Raw genomic sequence first — 24,513 nt, forward strand, 5'->3', positions numbered from 1 at the left:
GGCCTTTTGTGTACACAGAAAAAGATCTTTGAATTCAGCTCCTGAAAAATGGGGGCAAAAACAAAAGTATTGCGTTTATAATTTTGGTCAGTGTAAATGATCACATGGTGTAAGCACTGAGAAATGTAGGGTTTTATGTGTACAGTTTTGCAGTAACAGTTCACTAAACCTGACTCGTGTTAAAGCAGGGGAATAGTGTTTATAGTTCGGGGGAAATGGCTGTGTTTTTAAAAAAAAATGGCGTTATGGTTTTGAAATTTTAGTTCAAAAGACTGCTTATAGAAAAACTGTAATAAAGAGGATGCCAGTGTGTGATGATACAGTAAGAGTTTGACAGGGTTGCTGACACGCTGATAAGAATTTGATTTATCTGACCCTGCCAACCATGTTTCTTCAGGTCTGTAGTGTAATTCATATTCAGTCACGCAACCACACTACACGTCCCGTTAAAGACGACATGAAATGGTTGTCACAACACATTTCATTTCCATATCATGACATATTTCTCAAGAAAACTTATTTCATGGGAAATAATGTCAATGCTATAAATCGTATTTGATTGCATTGCAAAAAATCCAGCTATGATTTTATTGGTTAATATTATTGAGTGGTCATGCATAAATAAATAAATAGATTTAAATAAATATTTAATATATTTATTGTTAATAAATTATTACATTATTAAATTAATTGATCAATAACAACAACAACAATAAAACCAATAATATCAATAATACATTAGTAATATTAAGTATTATTATTATATTTTACCTTTGCATGTGAAAAGACAAAACAGAACAAAATGATAGTTAATAACATTTAAAATAAAAATACATATGATCAGTTACATCAATAAATACATGCATGCATAAATAAATAAGTAGTTTAAAATAAATATTTGATATGTCTGTTGTTAATAAATGAAGACATTTTCAAATTAATTGATTAATAATAATAATAACTTATTTCAATGGGAAATAAAGTTGATGCTATATATCATATTTGATTGCATTGCAAAAAAATCCAGCTATCATATTATTCGTTAATATTAATGAGAGGTCAAGACTGCACATAAATTATTTGGTAAAAAAATAAAATAAATAAATAAATAATATATATATATATATATATATAGATATTTAATATTAATATATTATCTGTCCAGTTACTTTCAGTAAAAGTGTGGTTATTTTATTGAATTCATTACTGAATTCAATATTTATTGAATTACTTTATATTATTATTTAATAAAATAATAAATAACTATTACAAAGCAATTTCTGTTTCAGTTTTCGACCAAGTGCATGCAGAATTTTTGGTTTTGGCACAGAATTTCCATTTTCATGCATTCCTAATAATAATAATAATATTCAACAATATCATAGCTGAACCTTTACAGTTTATAACTTCATAGTTCAGGCGATTGGACTGAAAAATGTTACCCCAGCCTAAGTAATATTGCTAATTTGTGCGTAATACGACTATCAAAAGTTAATTTGAAAGTAAATAACTAATATAAACTTAACTATTGAGTATGTTGTCTTTAACTTCACAAGCCATTAAAAAACGTGCATATTTTGTAAAGCCGACAAGGTTAACTTCCACTGATTATTATTATACATACAAAAAGAGTAAAAGACAATAAAAAGAAGAATGATTGCAGTAAAAATACACAAATAAGTGGCATTGCTACAGCTTTCTGTTCTAGCGAGGAATCTTGCCCACTATGTCAGCCTCCTACCTCAACCTCTGCTGAAAACCCCACTTATTGCTTGAACAGCTTGTTGCTAGGCTACACCAGAGAGGGTAAAAAAGACTGTTATCAGAGAGAAGAGAAATCTCCTGAACAGTGAGAGTAGCACACCCAGGAAAATAAGATGGTAAACAGAGTATGTGCATCAGCTACAAAAGCGAACCACATAAAACACACAAGGTGTGACAAGATGCAAATGAGAGGATCTTCTGAGGAGGAACACAGACGCTTTGCTCTGCCATCATGAGCTGCTCTCCGCGCTAGACTAGACGAGATGTCTTTATTCCGGAAACAATGCGACTTAATTCTCGTGCGTCGTGCTCGTCTTATACCACGGGCTGCGGAATGCCGTTTCCAGCACAAACAAGCATCTTAACATTAGCAGAAACACATATTCGCAACAGGTCAGGACACCAATTCCACAATCGGATTAAAGAATGGAGAAGCATGCTTGACATTTTACAAACAAGGCATTTCCTGTCCATTTCGATAATGAGAGAAAAGAGAGGAAGCGTCGAGATGACAAACCCGCAACAGCATAAAAGCCCGACCAAAAAAGCTCCATGTCACATCTAGAGAACACAAAGATAAGAAGCACTACATTTAAAACCAATTTGTTTCATGAGCCAAAGCCCCCTGGGTTCACCTTGCGTTCTCTCACCATGACCAAAAACCTTTTGTAGGATCAAAAACTGCTTTGGATTATTGTAACGCGTACAGTGATTCAGTTATACATCACTGCCAGGCTGATACAACTGTACAAGGTTAACATTGGCCTTGTGACATGGTATTTAGAAATGCAGTGAACTGTACAAAAGCTCAATTATAGCTCTGCTACACAGTCAAGCCTGACCAAGTCTGTAGGCACGGTCCAAATTATGCACATGCAAAAGAATAGCCCTAACCTTTAGATGTTCCGCCGCTTGTATTCGGTTTAACCTTTTCCATATGGAAAGTTGCACATATATGTAAACAAACGACGACGCCTCAACTCAATCGGTTCGCGAGGTGGCCGGGGGTGCTGGGAAGTGTCGATTTTGAGGTGCGATCCGGCGCGAGGCACAACACGACGGCTAATTAAATCATTAGAGGGTGTTTCACGAGGCACAGGTGACATAATTACACAGTATCACGAAAAGCCTTTATACTAAATCTAACACATTTACACAAGCATCTGCCACTGCAAACTGAGAGCGAGGATAAAGGGCTTAATGAATTGAGAAAGTGCTTTCGTGGTATATTGTAAAACACAATAAAGCCCGTGAGCTATGCAAATGGTCCCCGTTCTGTGATTTGAGCACGGAGCTGGCGCACCAAGGTGGAGTACAATGCCATCTGCGTCATGTAGAGAAAAGGCTCTCCGTTCATTTCTCAGAAATCAAAAACAGCCATTTGGACGTCATTTAAATTCATGAAAAATGATTGCGGGTGGATTACGAGTGTCTGTCGGGAGCTGTGCGAGGACTCGGAAAGGTGAGAAGTCAAAAATGCCAACAAGGACTCGAGAAAGGCTCATGCAGGAGGGGTGGATGTGAGACGTGGCCTGGAATTACAGCCCAACGCTCTGATTAAAACTCCCAGGTGGGTCTTCGTGGGCGAACGGAATAAAGGATGTGTGACATAGGAACGGACGGACGGACAGACAGACAGACAGACACATATACAGCAAATCCACATTCGTTTCATTCCCGCATCCCGTGCATGTCGCCGTTACGTGCCGTACTGTACTCAGCTGGCATGCAGAGAATGCCATGCTGTGCTGGCAGAAGAAGGAGGGAGAGGTACCAACCGTGAGCTGCGGCTTCAGTGCTGGGCGCAGCGTCTGAGCACACGAGGAGAGGAGGTGCGGTGTGGAAGAAGGAGGAGGGAAACAGGAGGAACAGCATGCATAAAAAGGAGAAATGGGGGAAAAAACAAATGGAACTGATAAGCAAGCATTTACACACAATTACAACAATGCCCAACACTTTGAAACAAGCTCACAAGAGAATGACAAGAGGACAAAATCAAATGCTTTGCACATCAAAACAAACAGGGCATCATCACACACAGCTAAGACTAGGGGTGTCAAAAATACTTTGGTACAAAGAACCCCACAGATTCCAATCCACCTTCCTCAACAAAGCCATTTCAATAGCTAAGACTGAGATTTATACTCTATTCAGTGCCTAATTAGAAATGGTAATAATAAGCATAATAACGGTAATAATTTTAGTGTTCAATGTATGGACCAAATAATCAACCAAACAAATACATACACACCGTGGCATTTCCTCTGAGGAGGCAAGGGAGGTGCTGTGTCTCAGAATATTGTATGAGAAAAAAATTTGTGGAATAAAAATTAAACAAAGCTAGTACTACACAATATAACATTAAAGAGTGTATAAATCAACGTTGTCCAACTGCGACACCAGCACAGCAGGTAGAGTTACAGAGAAGGTCCGTGTCTCTCTCGCCTCCCCTGAGCCCACTGAGTTTTAATAGACATCCTAAAGCATGCTGTTTGGTGGAGGGTAACTGAATAGACCAATTTGGAGGAGACGTCACAGTTACGTCATTTGCAGCTGCGCACATAGTGGTTGCAGAAAAACACTAGTAACAAGTGGAGGTAATGGAGTAAAATCCATGGAATATCAGAAAAAAAATATTTTTGTGCCTTTTGATTTCAAAATCGGAATGCAAATAATTTTTATATAATTCAAAGACGGCATTTGAAGCTAAATGCAGATGTTAAAATGGACATTTATGGACTGCTATGATTACTGTACTTTTAAAGTATAAATTGGATTTAAACAATAGGTCTACATAATATTCACATATGCTGTTTATAGGGGATATATTGTGTTATCCCTAAAATTACAGCATGAAATATTATTACTATTAACATTTTTACTTAACATTTATTTTATCTCACAATTCTGACTTTTTCTTCTTGCAAATACAAGTTTATATCTCCTAATTTAGACTTTATAATTCAATTTAACTCAAAAATAGTGAGTTTGTCAGTTCTGAGGGGGAAAAAAAAACAGAAGTGTGGGAAAAGAGATATAAAATCAAATTTACCATTTTTATTCTTTTATTCCATTGCTCCATACACCACTACTTGAAAACCATTTTCTGCCACCAGATAGGCCCACAAAAAAACCCCCATCATCCCTGTTTCGGATCTGTAAGAATTTCCCATTATCTAATGTAAATTTCGTTGAATAATAGTGCTTATCGCTGGGTGACAAGCTCTTGTAATATGCGGAGAACATTTTGAAAATAACATCTAATCAATACAATCTAGAATCTTTTTAAATCGAACTATTTTGTACCATATCCGTGTAATTCTCTAGCCGTAAAGGCTATCTTTCCTGGGTTTTCTGCAACCATGATGTGCACGCATCCTGAATGTTTACAAACACATAGTTTGTCTACAGGGAAGTCACATGAAAGGAGGCAACGCCTCCATTGCGATATGATCGGATATGACTGGTTATGTTTGGCTGTGATTGGTTAATGTGATAAATCCCACCTCTTGTGCTGGTGCATGTTCTGCGTTTACGTATCAGCAATAAAAGGCAAGCCTGCAACCATTAGCCTGAAAAACGTAACGGCTAAAGCTAATGCTTCCGGTCTGGCAGTACGTGGGAAAGGAGACTAGAGGCCATTTTTTTTTAATTGATGTCAATGGAGGAAAGGCTTTACTACACTGAATAAACAGCTTTTTAGAGAAAACAGCTTATTTAAATGAATTGACAGCCTATCTGCTAATCTTCAACATGTTTAACACTAAACGATACTTTTGGATTTAACTATTTTTAGAGTTTACCACAAAAAAAGAAAAGAAAAAAAATGCCGTTTTATAAGAGAAGTCACTGACTTTTTGCAACAGGTGGGATTCATCTTACAGCATTTCTCATTTATTCCTATGGTATCTGTAAACGGCAACTAAGCGGTCAGAGATTTTCTTACTATAGGGAGATGAAAGGGTCTGTATTACTTACTGCTGGAGAAAGTGTAATGGCTAACTTGAATCATGTGTCCCTTAATAACCAATCACATTACAGCCTTGACGTCATTAAATTTCAGTCAAAGTTGTGTGACACTTAATCGCCATTTACGGATGACATAGGAATGAATAAGAAGTGCCATTAGCTGAATTCCACCTGTCGCAAAAAGTCAGTGACTTCTCTTATAAAACAGCATTTTTTTCGTGGTAAACTCAAAAAAATAATTCAATCCAAAAGTACTGTTTAGTGTAAAACATGTTGAAGATTAGCAGATAGGCTGTCGATTCATTAAATGATAAAAAAGCTGTGTATTAAAGTCTCTCCTACATTGACATCCATTAAAAAAAAAAACATTTAGCCATTACGCTTTTTTGGCTAATGGTTGCAGGCTTGCCATCTAGTGGCTTTGATTAAGTGTCCCACAACTTTGACTGAAATTTAATGACGTCAAGGCTGTAATGTGGTTGGTTATTAAGGAACAACTAATCCAAGTTAGCCATTACGCTTTCTCCAATAGTAAATAATACAGACCCTCTCATCTCCCTATAGTAAGAATATAATGCTGTTAATGGGAAGACTAACTCTCACGTTTACATATAACCACTTTGTTATGGCAAAATAAGACTTAAAATTGCATGAAAACAATCTGAGAGTTTGTAACTTAAATTTACTGAGCTTTGATGACTGATGAGTTAAATGTTGCAAAGAACAGCTGAACATAAAACCACAAATAAAATATACTGTTTAAATTGTTACTGGTTGAGTTATTATTTTGGAATAAATGTAAAATGTTTAAAAACACTAACTTGATGACATTCATTCTTGGCTTTTATAAACAGAACGTTGACTACATGGTTGATGTAAAAAAATAAAATTGATTATTTTGTCTTTTTTTGTCTGATGGTGCAAGTAATGTTTAATTAGGAAAATGTGACTAGAACATGAATTTACATTTGATAAAAAAAAAAAATAAAATAATTTCCTCATTTCAGAACCACCGCACACCACTGACAAACATACATACATACATAAAAAATAATAATAAAGTAAAACGAGTAATCTATAAAAATATAATCTTTCATGTTACAAAGGAAAACATTATTTTCCTTATTTAATTACCATATTTAATTACACTGTTTTATTATATTAAAATATATATACCATTTCTAATTAATAACTGAGAAATGACAAAAAACATATTTTTGGTGAACTATCCCTTTTATAAAACACATCACATTATTTACAAAAGCTAAAATTGGTCATATTCGAAATTTCACTTGTTTGTCGTTTACAGCTTAGCCTGTTAGTTTAACTGGTAATGAAGCTCTATTACAAGATCGCTTTTTGGCATTGAGGAAGGGGAATATGATTTTGTGGTGGGATCTGATTTCAGCTCTCTGCAACTGGTCATGCTTGAATCACTGGTGTGTGCTGCTTTGTAAATGTAAATCATTTTCAAATGGTGCTGACAATCACTGCTGCACCCTCGATCAATACAGCGGGACCACAGGACTCTCAATAAATAATAACTACATAAAATTACCTTTTCATATGCTTGCCTTTCTTACGAACCCAGCTATTGAGTCCAAATCACATAGACTGACTTTTAGGCCTGTTATATATAACATACGAATATGATGTTAAAATTGTGCATGAATGCCAGCTGAATGCAACTATTGTATATAATTAGTCATTAAACTGTACCAGAAGGCCTCTGACTTTTTGAAATGTCTCAGCGCAAACCTGCATTACCGCTCCAGGTGATTCCTCTGATATAACAGAAGAATGCAGACTGCCTTTCTGCTTTGAGCTGATGAAATGCCTCGAATGAAATATGGAAGCGAATGCCTAACATAAGGAATGTGAACCCTTATCCTGGTGCATTACCTTAGGGCAGAGAGCACTTCAAACACACCAGGAGAGCCGTGATGCAAAGTTGCTCGTTATGGGAAGAAACATTAGAGATGTCAATCACTGTTAGGGCAACACAAACTTTGCCCTCAAAGCATAACTTGGCGTTTCTCGGCTCGATTAGATGGGATCTAGTCCTAATCCAGTTGTTGGCTTTGATGATTCAGGTTCAGTAGAGTATTCCTCAATATTTATCAGATTGACGGAAAGAAGCCGTGCAGATGGTGCATAGAATACCAAGCAATTCCTAAGCAAAGGTAGATGATTGAGGATCACAAGATGGAGATCAAGAGCGCAGGTTGCTTTTGTTTGGAGAGCCTCTTGGATTAATACATGAGTCTGTCACCGAGCAGTAAAACACAGGAATGAATTACTGTATGAGTGCTGGATTAACATTTCAGTTTTTACTTGCCATTTAGAAAGCTATTTTTATCCAGTGCGACTTGCAGTGCACTTCTGACGGGGGTAGGTGCCCTGAAGTAACCTGGCCTTTATAGTTTGCCCTTTCCAGTGTTTGAACCTGGGACCTTTGGGTTACAATATGAGATCTATACTATCACAGGTGTGGGTTGTGAACCAGAACTGACCCGTCGCTAAGCTCCACCCTCCTTGGTTTCTGTTGCTACCTCAGACTAGATTTACACAATGTCCCATGAAGTGAAAAATTCTATTATTTTAGGTGAAATGTGCTCATGGTGTGATAAACATTTACTGAATGTTATTCTTAAGGAGGCTGGAATGACCTGTCATTACAAAGCATCTTTATCTGCTGTTTTCAATTAAAATCTGAGGAGACTGCAAATCGGATTCAAAGGAAATACTTCTCAAAAGATAAAAAGACTCATTTTAAAGTGATTATGAGTAATAAAATGAGTATACTATAGGATATTATCATTTTGATTTTTCTAATAACTGTAAAATCAAAACAACTGTTGAAATTACCGCCAACTAAACTAAAATGTGAAATGAAATAAAATGAAATAGAATCACCAATACCCTTATTAATATTTACCACCACTTAAAAATTGTTATTAATAATGATAGCAGTAATTATTATTATTAGTAACTCAATTATTATCTCATTATATCAGTCAAATGAAAAGAGAACACCTAATTTAAAAGAGATGATAAAATCTGTATTCAGATATTATCACTTTGCATTTTTAAATGTAAAATTATATTATAAACATAAAATTATAAAACCATCGGTGATGATAAAATTGGTAAATCTATTGACAAGAACACAAAATATAACTTTACTTCTAACATAAAATACAAAATAATATTGAGATAAAAATGATTTGAAATACTAAATTATTAAACAGCACTCTACTTACAGAACCTCCACTGTTTTTTTTATAATCATCATCATCATCATACATTTATTTTTTCATTTACTGTATCTTATGTCAGTCAAAAGTCAGAATTTCCTAATTGATAACATTAGTAGGGCCATATGAAATCCATTTTTTATAAATTCAGTTTTTTCAGTTTTATTAATTTTTCTGGATTCCATTTTTTTTCATTTTCTGTTTTAATGGTTACATTAAATAAGCATGTCTAATTAAAATAAAACTTACACAATTTAACAACAATTTATTAAAAGTTTAATAAAAATACATTTTTAAAGCCCCATAAAATACGTTTTTTTTTTCTCATATTCAGTTTTATTTTTACCAAATTCTGTGTTTTCCATAATTTTCTGGATATCATTTTAATGGTTTCATTAAACATGTCTAATTAATTGATTTTATTTTTTAAAAATTGCTTTTTTTTTCCAGAAATACTGCGCAGTGTTTACATTTTTCTGGTAAATAAATAAATAAGTATATACATTTTTTTCTGGTAAAAATTCCTTTAAAATAATGTTTTTATATTATTATTAGTAGTAGTGCTATCATTACATTAGCAATATATTTCTGTCACAATTTTTTCAAGTTAAACCAAACTTTTTTTTGGCAGGTTACTGTGAAGAATTTTAAGTTTCTGCTTGTATATATATTCTGTGACTCTCAGAGCAGTTCTAGAGATCATGTTTATGAGTATGAGTATGTGTATAGTAGATGAATAGTATTTTTGCATATTTAAATAGTATTTTTGCAGCTTAATAGTCACAGACACTAGTCCATAACACATTTTCATTTAACTGTACCGGCCTACTTTTGATTTATTCATCCAAATTCCATGAAGTTATACAGTAAATTCCATTTTTATGGCCAGATACCGCGATTCTGTCCACGTTTATCGCATTGCGGAAATCATAGGGGCCTAAATTAGTGTTTAAATTCATGAATTCAAAGAAGAGGCCATAATGGAATTCTGAATTTTGCTGAATGTATTTTGAAGAATTTATTTAAAGTCTCTCAGGCTTTAGCCATGCCAAGTTCATGTAGCCAAGAACTACAGAGAACAGAGAGCACGCTTTACTTGTAATCCCTGCTGTTAGGCCTGTACGTAAAGAACATTAAGGCGATCAGCAGACCTATATCAACACACTGTGTTAGTGTTAGACGGCTCTTTAGTCCTCAAAATAAAAAAATCTCTCCATCATTAAAGGCATTTATCTGGCACAAAAGCACAGCAAGACCTTTAACATAATCACCAAAGAAACTTCTCAGCATACCGCTGACATTAGGTCCTTCAAAAGGGCTTCCACCATCAGAAAAATGAACGACTTGAATAACACCACACTTACTGCTGCACAGCAAGCCTTTGTATAAGTCTCGAGCCACTGCGCCGTTGGGCGGAGACGTTTGAAACATTATCAAACATGACTTGTCAAGCACCTCTAAAAGTGGGCACTTAGTACTCGGGGCGAACAGTTCAAGGAGAGAGTCCCGAGATGAAGCATGAGCCTACGAATAAAACACAATCAAAATGAGCAATAATATCTCCAGGTTATTATTTGACATTAAGAGGGAAATGGAGGGTTTCCATCACTCCTTGCATGCTGCGACTCCCATCAGGCAGATGGTCTGGAGCATGTTCTCACCGTGAAGGGAGGAGACACACGGAGAAAGCAGGAGGGACGTAAGGGAGCTGTCCTGGTTATTTACTACTATCCAGGGACGGGAAAAAAATATATGGGGGATCTGATCCAAAATGAGCATTACAATCTTCAAGCTGTCCTCCAACTCTCAATCATCAGAGGGCCTCTGGAAGCCTGCTAAGCCCATTACTGGTTCAGGCAGAAGTCCGTCAATAAGTCTGCTGATGAGCAACGGCCTTCCCCCTCGTGCATGGCCTTTTGTTTCAGTGTGGGTCACCTGAGGCGGTGTCCTTGCTTACATCAGCAGCTGATATCAGCAGAGATGACAATAGGCGCACAGCGTCGTGGCTAATTGCGACAGCTTTGTGTGGCACAGGAGACGACAGCGAAACATGCGCCCGGTGCCCAGGGGAAGGACACAACTGCTGAATCTCAGCAGCATGCAGCTCTTCATTCAAAATGTGAAAAAAAAAAGAAAAAAAAAAATACTAGAGTTACATATTGTGATGAATCTATTGTGCAAAAAAAGCTGATGTAAAAAGCCTTTAAGGACAAAGAAAAGGTTTTTTTCTGAAAATAGTCAACTATTAAACTAATTATATTAAACTGGACTGAAATGCAAAATAAATTTGAAAATACCATTCAAATTAAATAAAAAAGCAAAACAGTTCTAACTTTGCAGTACACACAGTTACAAAACAAGCAGCATTTTAAAATAACGTATGTATATAACTATAAATATTTATTTATTTATATATATAATATCTAGCCATCTATTTATGTATATTAGGGTGATTAGCCTGACTGATTATCGGCACCGATATTAAGAATTTTTTAACCTCGCAGTACACTAAATTACAGAACAACCAGCAATTTAAAATTATATATGTATATAACTATAAATATTTATTTATGTATAATATCTATCCATCTATTTATGTCTATTACGGGTTAATAAATTATCGGCACCAATATTAAGAATTTTTGTAACCTCGCTGTAAATTAAATTACAGAACAGCCAGCATTTTAAAAAAAATTACAGATGCATACAACTATAAACATTTATTTATATGTAATATTTATACATCTTTTTCTGTTTATTAGGGGTTAACCGTTTATCGGCCTGGCTGATGATCGGCACCGATATTAAGATTTTTTTTTCAACCTCGCAGTACACTAAATTACAGAACAACCAGCATTTTAAAATAATATATGTATATAATTATAAATATTTACTTATATATAATATCTATCCATCTAATTATGTCTGGCCGATTATCGGCACCGCTATTAAGAATTTTTTTGGTTATTGGTAAAAAAAACAAAAACAAAACAAAACAAAAAAACAATTTAAAAGCTTTTAGTTTTTTAGAGCCCTTGTTATTCTTAATCTGACATTAATTTTCATTTTAACACCAGACAAATGTAAATTATAAATTCTAAAAATTATAAATATTTATTTATATATAATATTTATCCATCTATTTTTAAATTAATCCATCTATATTAAATTTTAAATAATAACAATTATAAAATTATAAAAATTATAAATATTTATTTATGTATAATATCTATCTATCTATTTATGTCTATTAGGGGTTAACCGATTATCGGCACCGCTATTAAGAATTTTTTTGGTTATTGGTATTTGCCAAAAAAAATAAATTAAAAGCTTTTAGTTTTTGTCAGAGCCCTTGTTATTCTTAATTTGACAATAATTTTCATTTTAACACCAGACAAATGTATTGGTTTAAAATATCGGTTGATCTGTAATAATCGGTAACAGCATCAGCCCTCAAAAACACTTATTGGTCGACCCCGAATGTTTTTCCATCCACATTATATTATAAACAATGGTTATATACAATAATTAAAATGATACAATTATTTATACATATTACATATTTTATTTAATTATAGATGAACAAATATGTATGAATCTTTGTCATTTTTTATTTTTAGGTAAAAAACTTTACCCTTTAACTACCTGACGACATATGATCAATCTCTAAAAACTAGAGAAGCTCTGAAATTTCAGCCACCAAAAATGTTTGGATTTTGGCCGAAAGGGAAATTTTCAGTAAAAACTTAAAAGTAAGAGAGACTAAATGGTGAGGTTTAGATCAATGTCCTCATGTTGATGAATATATCCTTTCAGTTTACTTTGTCGTCTGCTTTTCATTGGCAATAACTGTTCAGTGACAGCTCTCATGATTTCTCAGCACACTGAATGCTCTGCATATTTACATTTATATATCCCATTTAACCAAATGAAGAAGGAATGTGTTCTAGGTATAATTGTATAATTTGCCGCTAAATACATTAGGCATCTGTTTAAGTATATGACTGACTGGGGCAATAATGAGCAAACGGATAAGGTTTATTTTTTCATTAAGGGTGTATTATTTATCTGTTTGTATTCAGGCAGGCTGTGATGTCAGGCAGGTCCAAGCTCAGCCGGCTGAATGTTCTCCGCAGTTCTAGCAGCCTATTTCCAGTTAGCCATCATAGAATGTAATCATAGCTCCCATAACAATATACCTCTACATAAAAAAGACTTATTGGGAGCATTTCTGTGTTTGCATGACGCTAAGTGCAATAAATTCTAGAGGATGGTCTCCCTGGGTTGTGTATCAAAGCACTGCAGTGGTTGTTTTCCCTGTGGTAATGCAATTGACCTTTAGTGAATTAGCCTTTTCTCTGCCAGCGAGCCATCTCTCTTTGTCTGGCTTGTATTCTGCTGCAGGAATCAGACAGGGAGAGAAATGGACTTCTATCTTACGCGCAAGTGCTTTTGCTGGGCAATTCATTTGTTCAATTCCAAAATCAGTTTACCAGATGGTGTTTATGCAATTTAAGCCCTGACAAAAGCACTTTTTTCTCCTCCCTCTCCCCTCCCTTGTTTTTTACTTGCTAAAATGAATCGGATGCCGACTTCATTTATGCACTTTCATCAATTACAAAAAAGAAAAATCTTATTCACCGCCGTTTTATTAACGAGGCCAAACATGTCATTAATGAGGTAACCATTGTTTTGGTGTGCCTGTTGCCGTGTCCATTTATCCAAAACATTGCATTTGCTTTATAATTGTACGTAGGAATACTAGGTAAACACATTATTTTACAGTGGTCGAGTTACTTGCTTTGGAAATCTACGTAATCAAATGTTTTCTTTAGTAGTGTTTGCTGAGGCAGTTATCACTAATACTATACCTCACACATTTGCTCACAACAATGCATTAAACTTGGGGTTAGGGGTTAAAATAAAATACAATAAGATGGGAGAAAAACTTACATTGAGCCAAATCTATGGATCAAAATATATCTTTTATCTAAAGCAGCACTTAATAAAACATGGACAATGTAAAATAAAGTGAAATTGTCCATTTTTGTGCTCAAACTAAAACAAAAAAAAAAGAGGAAGAGATAGATTATTAAAGAAAAAGTGAGCATGAGAGCTGTAAAATGGAGGATCCCGTTCGTACAGAGCTCAGAATTACAGATTTTGGGAAGTAATATAAAAAAAAAAATGGGCTTGGCTACAAAAATAAACACAATAGTCTGGGGAAAATGGGGACATGAGAGGACTAAACAACACCTTCAGAGTCTTCATTCAGTCTTGCCTTTTCACTGTGGCTCAAAGTCACAGATAGATAAATGGACAGAAAGAGATGGAGCAAATGACGGGAAGGGAGAAACGAAAGAGAGATGGAGGACAGATTGTGTTGTCAGCCAGAGAGAAAGAGGCAGAGGAAGAAATGCCTCATCTTTGATCAAATTTGCAAAAGCTTTGTGGGGAAAAAAAGCTCTCAGAAATATCGATAAACATCCATTTCTGAGCTGTGTTTAGCGGAGAAAAAAGGCAATACAAATAGAAATTAATGACATCTGTCCCCATTGCGTATGGTGGCAAGCAAGGCCCCTCCATTTAGCCATTTATTTTTCAGTGTAAATGGCAATTTAGTCATCTCTAAATGTCACCTCCTGAAGCTGTGGAGCACTTTAGCCTTGCGTTAGGGCTTTAATAGATTTTTTAAAAGTGCAGTATAGCCCATTCCATTTCTCTTATAGCCAGTTTATCAAAAATGTATTAAATTTCTAAGTGGCCTCCACCTCTGCGGACTGATAAATTCATGTGGTGTTCCTGAACTATACACATTCAGCCAAAGGATAAATGAAATCAGCAGAAGGAGGGAGCAGTGTGGCTGCTTAGGACCCACTCTTCCTATTGAAGTACATGGGCATAATAGGATGCGCTTTAAGGGGAAAGCGATAAAAACGCTGCCTGATATAGCAGAGCTATAGGTCTGCGTGGCCCGGCGTGTGGAAGGCGTATCCAGAGCTCGGGCTTTGCTGGAATCGCTTCGCACAAACAACGCAATATGTCCGTAATTGAATAATATTTTCCCTATCAAGGCCGTTTATCCACAGCGATGCCTGCGGGTTGGACCTCTGGAGGATTTTGATGTGTGCAGCAGGCAGCGGTGTTAACGAGATTCATTCACCTCGTTAATGAAGAAAGAGGGTGTGTCTCATTAGTATGCGTCATCGCTCCTTTCATTAAACACAATCGTGTAGCCTAATCACGGCCGATTCATTTCTCAGCCCTTTATAGATTCCCTCAAATCATCCGCACAAGTCAGTCCAAGATTTTGATTGCTCGTGGAACCGACGGCCGCTCCCGCTAGAGATGCGGCTCCGCGTTTTGTTGTGTACTCGTGGAGCCGCATCTCTAGCAATCTGCACGGTTTTCACTGTAATATAAAGAATTGCCTTGAGGAAGCAGAAAAACAGAGAGTGAAACGATCTCAATCGGTTGCTTCAATATCACAATCATTACAGGCAGCAAATTACATCAGGGTCTCTTTTAGAGATTGAAACCAGCAGCAACATTGATTTAGCTTTCCATCATCTGGGGCCGTATTAGCTTTTGTGTGCTTTTTATGTTGAGTAGAGTGGATTAGAGTAGCTAATGAGCTTGCGCTGGTCAGTATCGCAGGGGCATTCGTATCGTTCGGCAACAGAGACGCTTCCACAATCAGAGTTTACTCAATTATAAAATAAGCAAGGTTCAAACAAATCCGGTGCAAAAAGGGCTGAAGTTAATTGTAGCAACTATGCCGTGGCCATATGCCCGGTGTGGTCTGTGCCCTGGCCATGTGCAAAGATTTGTCCCCCAGTCACGCATCTGTCTTTTTTTAATCAACGCAGAAGCTATTTAGATGCTTGTAAATGCAGCACGAGTCCTACAGGTGTTGTCCAATTATTTTAATGGTTGCTAAGGGTTAATGGTGGGCACTGCATCACGGCACGTAAACAAAATCGTGTATATTACCATGTAGGCATCTGCACGGTACACTAACCTTCAAAACTTCTTTTAAAAAAATATTTACCAACCCCAAACCTTTGAGTATTAGTATATGTTAAAGGGATAGTTCGCCCAAAAATTAAAATTCTGTCATTAATCACTCATCCTCATGTCGTTCCAAACCCGTAAGACCTTTGTAACATTACGGTTGAAGCACTGATGTCACATGGATTATTTTAACAATGTCCTTTAGGCAATTTCTGGACCTTGAATGTGTCAGTTGCATTTCTTACTATGCAGGGTCAAAAAGCGCTCGGATTTCATCAAAAATACCTTAATTTGTGTTCCAAAGATGAATGAAGGTCTTACAGGTTTGGAATGACATGAGGGTGAGTAATTAATGACAGAATTTCCATTTCATTTGGAATTTCCATTTCAAAATTAAAATTAACATGTTTTAGCAAAAAGAACGTACACAAAACTGATTTATTATTAGGCTCATTTGCCAAGAAAACAAACACACCTGGACTTTTCTAATGTAAATAACCCTTCTACAAAGTCAGCTCACACAACAACTCAATGCATATTGCTCCGCATTTGTGCCCTTCTTTAAAGGGGTCATCGGATGCCCATTTTCCACAAGTTGATATGATTCTTTAGGGTCTTAATGAAAAAAACATACTTTGGTTAAAATTTCTTAATGGTACTGTAAAACAACAGCCATTTTACCTTGTCAAAAACAGCTTTGTTCAGAGCAAGCCGTTTCGGTTCATGTTCCTTTAAATGCTAATTAGCTCTGCTCACCCCGCCCCTCGCTTCCATAGGGTGAGAATACTTCTCTATGACTATAAACATTAGCCGCATTTAGCCACAAAACTTGCTAACTAGAACATTATTAGGAAAGATTCATAAAAAACATTATACTCACTTCTGTAGGTAAATCTGGATGCTAGATAACTAATTTTTGCGTGAACAGACACATTAAGGTAGATAGGGGGCACATTCCCTTCAAAAACTAAAGTAATCCTCTGCATCTTCAGATGTCGGGAGTAAATGACGACTGCTATGATCTTTATTGCATCCAACAACAGAACACCTCAATCACTTAGGAGCCATTCTGGTCTACCCCGCTGCAGCATCAAAACAATGGCGGACTGTTTGTTTACAGCTCACTCAGGGCGGGTCTAAGGCTACATGTTCACCAAAGCGTTTCAGCCAGCTGAAAATGCCAGGCTTGCTGTTTAGAACACCCAGCTGTGAGCGCTTGAGAGTACAACGTTTATTTCAGTTGAAACGCTGTGGCTGCTATGATATAGAATAGCCGCTTAAGTATATGGCAGGCACGTTGTGAATTAAATGTTTCTTCAAGCATTATTTCTCAAAACATTAATATGGTAGTCTGGCAATTTCATCTGGTAAAGACATAAATGAGAATGGCTTGATTTGAGAAAGGGGATATGATTTATAGAGATTAAAAAAAAAAAAAAAAAAAAACACTGGATGGATATTTATCATTATAGCGTGGATGTGTGTACACACTGCCATTTATGTTCAAACATGTAAAAGTGAATTTTGCATCAGATGACCCCTTTAAAAATTTGAAACATTTTTCTACTATTTACATATATGTGACCCTGGACCACAAAACCAGTCATAAGGGTACATTTATTGAAATCGAGAATTATACATCATCTGAAAGCCAAATAAATAACATTTACATTGTTTCCATGGTTTGTTATGATAGGACAATATTTGGCTGAGATACAACTCTGAAAATCTGGAACCCGAGGGTGCAAAAAAAAATCTAAATATTTAGAAAATCACCTTTAAAGTTGTCCAAATTAAGTTCTTAGCAATGCATACTACTAATCAAAAATTAAGTTTTAATATATTTCCAGTAGAAAATTTACAAAATATCTTCATAGAACATGATCTTTACTTAATACCCTAATGATTTTTGGCACATAAGAAAAATCGCTAATTTTGACCCATACAATGTATTGTTGGCTATTGCCACAAATACACCTGTGCTACTTATGACTGATTTTGTGGTCCAGGGTCACATATCTGGTTTAAATAAACTCTCTGGAGCCTAATATTTGGATTCACCTCCAACCTATCCAGTTGGCCGCACCCTGCATTGGATGAGAAATTTGCGATTATTAGAGAAAGAAGGACTATGTGTCCCACGTTTTATCTAGCGTAGCACGGCGCCAAGGTGTCCCACAGAACACACATACTGATAAAAGACACCTTGAAAGCACTTTAAGTCGCTTTGGATAAAGAACAAATGTGATAATACACAATTGGATACCAGATTGTATTACAAAATGAATAGCACGGACAGGGATTTGATATAATGAAACAAACAGAACATGATTTTTGTATCATTACACCTGCGCAGTCGGTTGCGGTTGGCTCGGTAAATGAGAAATCCAAACATGTACACGCTTGATCCCGGTTCCTCTTGGCCACAAAGACTCTGCCGTCATTGTCAGCCCACAGGAAACATAAAGGGGGTTCTGTAATCCCCGCACCAGACAGGCCTGGATACAGCGCCAGATCCTGATAAGATTAGACCGCTAAAGGAGCGGACCGGGCTAAAATTTGAGAGAATTGTGAAGGGAGCCAGCACTGACATGTGGCACCGACAGCGCAGCGAGCTCGGCCCAGCCCTGGCCCGGTCTCATATGGGACACGGTCCTCTCATAATCAGCGAGAGAATCTTATCAGGCCTGGCTAGCTGCTGGCGGTCTATCCGTCTCACTCGCTCTCTCTCGTCCACACGCGCACACAAACACAGTCAGGTTGAGCAGGTGGATGGAGGTCATACCATACCTTGTATGATGTCTGGAGGGGAGGTTGTGGCGGAGATGGTGGTGGTGGTGGTTGTGGGTTTAGGGGTTGTGGTAAGGGCATCTAGATGGGAAAACACAACAAAAAAACATGACATACGGGGAAAAAATCAGGAAAAACGAAACCAAACATGATCAAATCAACAACAATGAGAGACAGATTCGTGTTGTGTACTATGTGTCGCTTTTTTACTCAGCAGATGGTAAATTAGTCTATAAACTGTAGGTGAATTATCAAGCATAACTACTATACAAAACGAAGCATTAGTCTCTGGCGAAGAAGTACTGCGAGGACATATTTTTGTGTGTGTAAACATCTAATTTAGTGTCTGGGAAATAGAATAAAATAGCATTTAACAACAATTAAAAGAAACCCTACCAAAATGAAATGATGACATGAGGGAGTGATTAGAAATGAAGGAAAACATAAAATGCAGATGGTTATGCATTTAAAACGTCCATGCTAACAAATGACCATAGCGATGACACACAGAAGGGGTCCTGGCATACATTCTCCTGTTTGTTTTTTGCATTTTCACACTTCATTAGCCGCTTTCCCTCCCTACCATCTACTAATGTTGCTTCTGATTTAGCAATTTGTAGTGTGGAGTGCTGGACGCAATGTTGATAGAACCCAGAGACGGTGGCGGCGGTCGTGACAGGCTTAGCGTGTTTGATGTCGGGCAGTTAACCCAGCGGGAGTGTTAGCCAGTCCGGTGCGTGGGGTGATCAGGATTTTTCATGGAGAGACAAACAGGCAAACATTAATGAAATGAGGAATGGAAAAGGAGGGCGTGCTGGCATGGGAGCCGAGAGGGGGGGGCGAGCGATGTTTCTCGGAGAGATAACAGGCGTGAAAAGTGACACGGCCCGCGCCACTGTTTGCCCAGCGCGTCCAGACAGATACCACTGTGTTAACATCTGTGGTGGGGGAAATTGGTCGGCTGTCTCCCCCTCCCCACTTTGTTGTCTGCGCTCCATCAAAAGAGCTCGGTGGGAGCCCAGAAACGCTTCCACTCTCTAATGATAAACATCCAGCAGGATGAAGCGGAGGCAGCGAGGAACTCTGCCTCCATCTCCTCTGCTAATACACGGGATCACTCAGAAAATGGCAGCTATGTATTGCATGTCATGCACTACAGGGCTTTTAACACCACACTAAACACTTGTTAAGGACACTATTAGTCCTTAACAGTACATACATGTGCAGTTATAATACAGTCTCCACCTGTCTGTCCGAATATACGCAACACAATATATACCGTAATATCTGAATGGTGAACATTGGACTAAAGTGTTCACGTGACATTTTAAAAAGACAAATTATTATTTTGGACTAAAATTTATTTAAGTGGAAGTGCATGGAAATGTATTTATAATAAAACGTAACTACCCTTACATAACTAAGATAAAATAAATCTGATTGTTTCACTTCATAAGAATAAAAAAAAAGAATATATATATATATATATATATATATATACACAGTATACACACAGTGCCCTCCGCTACTATTGGCACCCTTGGTAAATATGAGCAAAGTTGGCCGTGAAAGTAAATCTGCATTGCTTATCCTTTTAATCTTTCATTCAAAAAAATCACAAAATTCTAACCTATCATTGAAGTAAAGCAATGGAAAGCAGGGGGAAAATCTCATTATCAAATTTCTCTAGTTCATGCTGACCACAATTATTGGCACCCAATTATTGCAACGTCCTTTATTCAAGATAACAGCTCTGAGTTTTCTCCTTTAATGCCTGAAGAGTTTGGAGAAAACCTGACAAGAGATCAGACCATTCCTTCATACAGAAACTCTTCAGATCCTTCAGTTTCCCAGCTCCATGCTGGTGCTTCTTTTCTTTAGTTCACCTCACGCATTTTCTATAGGGTTCAGGTCAGGCAACTGGGGCTTCATTTTTGTGACACATTTTTGTGTTGATTTTTATGTTTGATTTGGATCATTGTCCTGAAGATCCAACCACAGCTCATTATAGAACTTCTAACAGATGCAGTCAGATTTAGATTTTTTATCTGTTGGTATTTGCTAGAATCCATGACGCCATGTATCTGAACAAGATGTCCAGGAACTCTGGCATGAAAATAAGCCCACAACATTAAAGATCCAGCAGTATATTTAACCGTGGACATGGGGTACTTTTTGTACCAAACCCATCTTGAGTGTCTGCTGCCAGAAAGCTCCTTTTTTTAGTTTCATCTGACCACAGAAGCCAGTCCCAATTGAAGTTCAAGTCGTGTCTGACAATTGAATATGCTGGAGTTTGTTTTTGGATGAGCAAGGAGAATTTTTCATAAAACCCTCCTGAACAACATAGTGATGTAGGTGCTGTTTAATTTTTTTTTTTTTTTTTTTTTTAGTCTTTTGACCCCAAGACTCAACTAATCTCTGCAATTCTCCAGCTGTGATCCTTGGAGAGTCTTTGGACACCTAAACTCTCCTCCTCACCATGCATTAGGACGATACAGACACATATTTATAATCCTGTAAAACAGGAAGTCATGGCTGGACAATATCATACTCCTAGTCATTCTAGTGTGCTAAATAAATGCAAATATGAATAGGAATATACTTCAGAGATATTTTACTCATTATAATTTCTAAGGGTGCCAATAATTGTGCCCACCATGCATTGGAGAAAAACATTTATTTTATAATGCAAGGTTCCCCCCACTTTTAATTGATTTACTTTAATGAAAGCTTAGCATTTTGTGAATTTTTTGAATGTAAGATCAAAAAGATAAACAAAGCAGATTTATTTTCATAGCCGTCTTTACTCATATTTACCAAGGATGCCAATATTAGAATATTAGTGGAGGACACTGTGTATATATATATATATATATATATATATAAATAGTTTTAGATTGAGATATAAAAATATAGTTTGTTAATTAATATACATGACAGATGCTGACAGATGTCATTGACAGATGTCATAATTTTAACATGGCAATGATATGTTTGGGCAGCAGTCACTTTAGCTATGAAAAAAAATGACTAAATGTGACCCTGGACCACAAAACAGTCATAAGTAGCTCAGGTATATTTGTAGCAATAGCCAAAAATACAGTGAAGATCATGCCCCATGAAGATATTTTGTAAACTTCCTATTGAAAATATATCAAAACTTATTTTTTGATTAGTTGTATGCATTGCTAAGAACTTAATTTGGACAACTTTAAAGGCAATTTTCACAATATTTAGATTTTTTTGCATCCTCAGATTCCAGATTTTCAAATCTCGGGCCAAATATTGTCTTATCCTAACAATACATCAATAGAAAGTTTATTTATTCAGCTTTCAGATGATGTATACAGTACATCTTAATTTTACCTTCATAAGGCTATAAACCTCAAATTTACCCTGGTTTTGTGGTACAGGGTCACAAATAAAAAAAAACAATGTAAAAATAAACAAATAAATAAATAAAACACCTTAAAATGCATAATAAACATTGTTTAACTGAAGTGTTTAGTTGAAGGCTGTTCTTGACCAATCAACTAATCAATGTATTTTTGTAAAAAGAGTTATACGCATTTAAAATAATTATAATGCTTGTCCCACTCAGACTTTAAACACATTGTTTTTGACAGCTGAAAGAATTAGTAACATAAAAATTCTAATTAAATCAGCATTAAAACAATTATATTTTTACTTTGACATGATTATGCTATTTTTACCCTCATGCTCACCAAGGTTAATTTGTTTGTTCAAAAATACAGTTAAAACATGAATATTGAAATATTGAAAATATTGGAATATTGAAATAATATTATTAGTTTAAAATAAGTTTTCTGTTTTATTATATTTTAAAATGTAATTCATACCTGTGATGAAAAAAGCAGAATTTTGAGCAGCCATTACTTCAGTCTTCAGTGTCACATGACCCACCAGAAATCATTCTAATATGCTGATTTGGTGCTCAAGAAACATTTCTTATTTTTAATCAGTGTTTTAAACAGTTGATACCATAATATATATATATTTTTTAATAAACTGAAAGTTAAAAGCTTTCATTTGAAAATATAAATATTTTTATGACATTTTACTTAAAAGTCTTTACTGTCACTCTTCTGATCAATTGAATGCATCCTTGTTGAATAAAAGTATTCATTTCTTTCTTTTTACAAAAAATATATCTTACTAACCCCAAACTTTGTTTATTTTCATAATGCAAAAAAGGCAGGTGTTTATATAAGAGAATCAGAAACATTACTAAACTATCAAAACTATTAAACATCAAGCAAGCACATTTAAGACTTAAATATATAGACTTAAAAATAATCCAAAACTACAGCAAGCACTTCTGCACTCCGTCCATCTCTTTAAGATATAGAAGCGGATCTGACTGCTTTACTGCACTTTCTGACGGAAAAGGTACTTTCAAAGATTTGTATGTTTGGCATGCCAATAAAAAAACGTAATGGATCACAGGTTGTCAGCGGTAAGTTGTTACCTGTCTCCAACTACACTGATTCACAAGGCAATCGCAACTAGGTGAAATTTCGCTCCCAGACACCTTCAAGAAGTGCACAACCATGTTGATTTCTCATGCTGGAGATGAAGTACACCAGCAAACAGACTCAGTGAACTTGCTAAATTGCGCAGGATTTAAACGTGCATCTGTCTGAAAGTACAGGGCTAAAATATTTAATATTTTGACACGCTTGGTCATCCTTAATATGCTACAGCAAAAGGGAAAAGGAAACAGCTGACCAAGGAAACTCTGCAAGCAGTCAAGCATGGCAAATACAGGCTAACGAAGAGCTATAGAGCTCACTTTACAAGCAGCAGCACATTTGATCAATAGCCACTATAGACTGCATTTGCATTAAATAATGTGTGCTGAGCCTGAAAAAGCTTAATGCTGTATGAACTAGCAGACGCATCAATGTTTTAATAAAGCAAGACGGAGAAACCGAAACCCACTTAACGCATGTTCGTTTTAACTCGGCCGACTCAGCGGAGGGGCGAGTTTATTGGCGCCACTCCGTTATGAACTGTGAATGCCCAACAGATGTTTGAGATCACCGGTGTCAATAGCTCATTAAAAACTTGGCAGGCCAATTGGATCTATAACTCACCGCTTTTAGAAACAGCGCATTTTTGTACTTTTTTTTTTTTGAGCTATCTTTTTAAAAGGCAAACCGATGCCTCGGAGAATCAGGGCTTATTGACTTTCGCAGCGCATACCTGCCATGTCATCCCAGCGTGTGTTTATCACGGCACATTATGAATCATAGCAACGGGCTGGGGCGCGTGTGTGTAGCAGGCTCATTAAACCCGGGCCACTGCAAAATAGTGCCGGTTACACCGATTCCCCAGACACGCAAAGGCTAACGCTAGGATGAGAACTCATATTTTACTCTCTCCCTCGCTGAGCCACTTGCTAAAACGGCGCATCTCCCAAATGAGATGCGGACCAACGCATGAGTGGCTTGCGGAGGCAAGGAAGGGTATCAGGAGAGCGAGGTACGTACGAGAAGCTGACTAGATGAGTACTTTAATCGGCATGGCATTTCCTGGCATGTCCTGGGACTCCTAACGGATAACAGTCATTCAGGAACGACACGAAGAGGGAAAAACACACGTGAGTAATAGTGTGATTAGCAATGGGTGCTCAGGGCTGTTGATTTGCCCATCAGCAACCTTCTGTCATCAGGCAGCTTTGCGTGTTTGTTCA

At 36.5% G+C, this 24,513-nt stretch overlaps 1 protein-coding gene across 1 annotated transcript in view; it reads right to left on the reverse strand.

The window, feature by feature from the left end:
- cadm1a (cell adhesion molecule 1a) overlaps nucleotides 1–24,513 on the reverse strand; it is a 356,532-nt gene that overhangs the window by 26,142 nt on the left and 305,877 nt on the right. The window contains 1 exon segment of the mRNA XM_051093071.1: nucleotides 18,795–18,875. Within this exon segment, the coding sequence (XP_050949028.1) occupies nucleotides 18,795–18,875 (81 nt within the window).

This window comes from Labeo rohita, chromosome 21 (assembly GCF_022985175.1).
Source record: "Labeo rohita strain BAU-BD-2019 chromosome 21, IGBB_LRoh.1.0, whole genome shotgun sequence".
Lineage (NCBI taxonomy): Eukaryota > Metazoa > Chordata > Actinopteri > Cypriniformes > Cyprinidae > Labeo > Labeo rohita.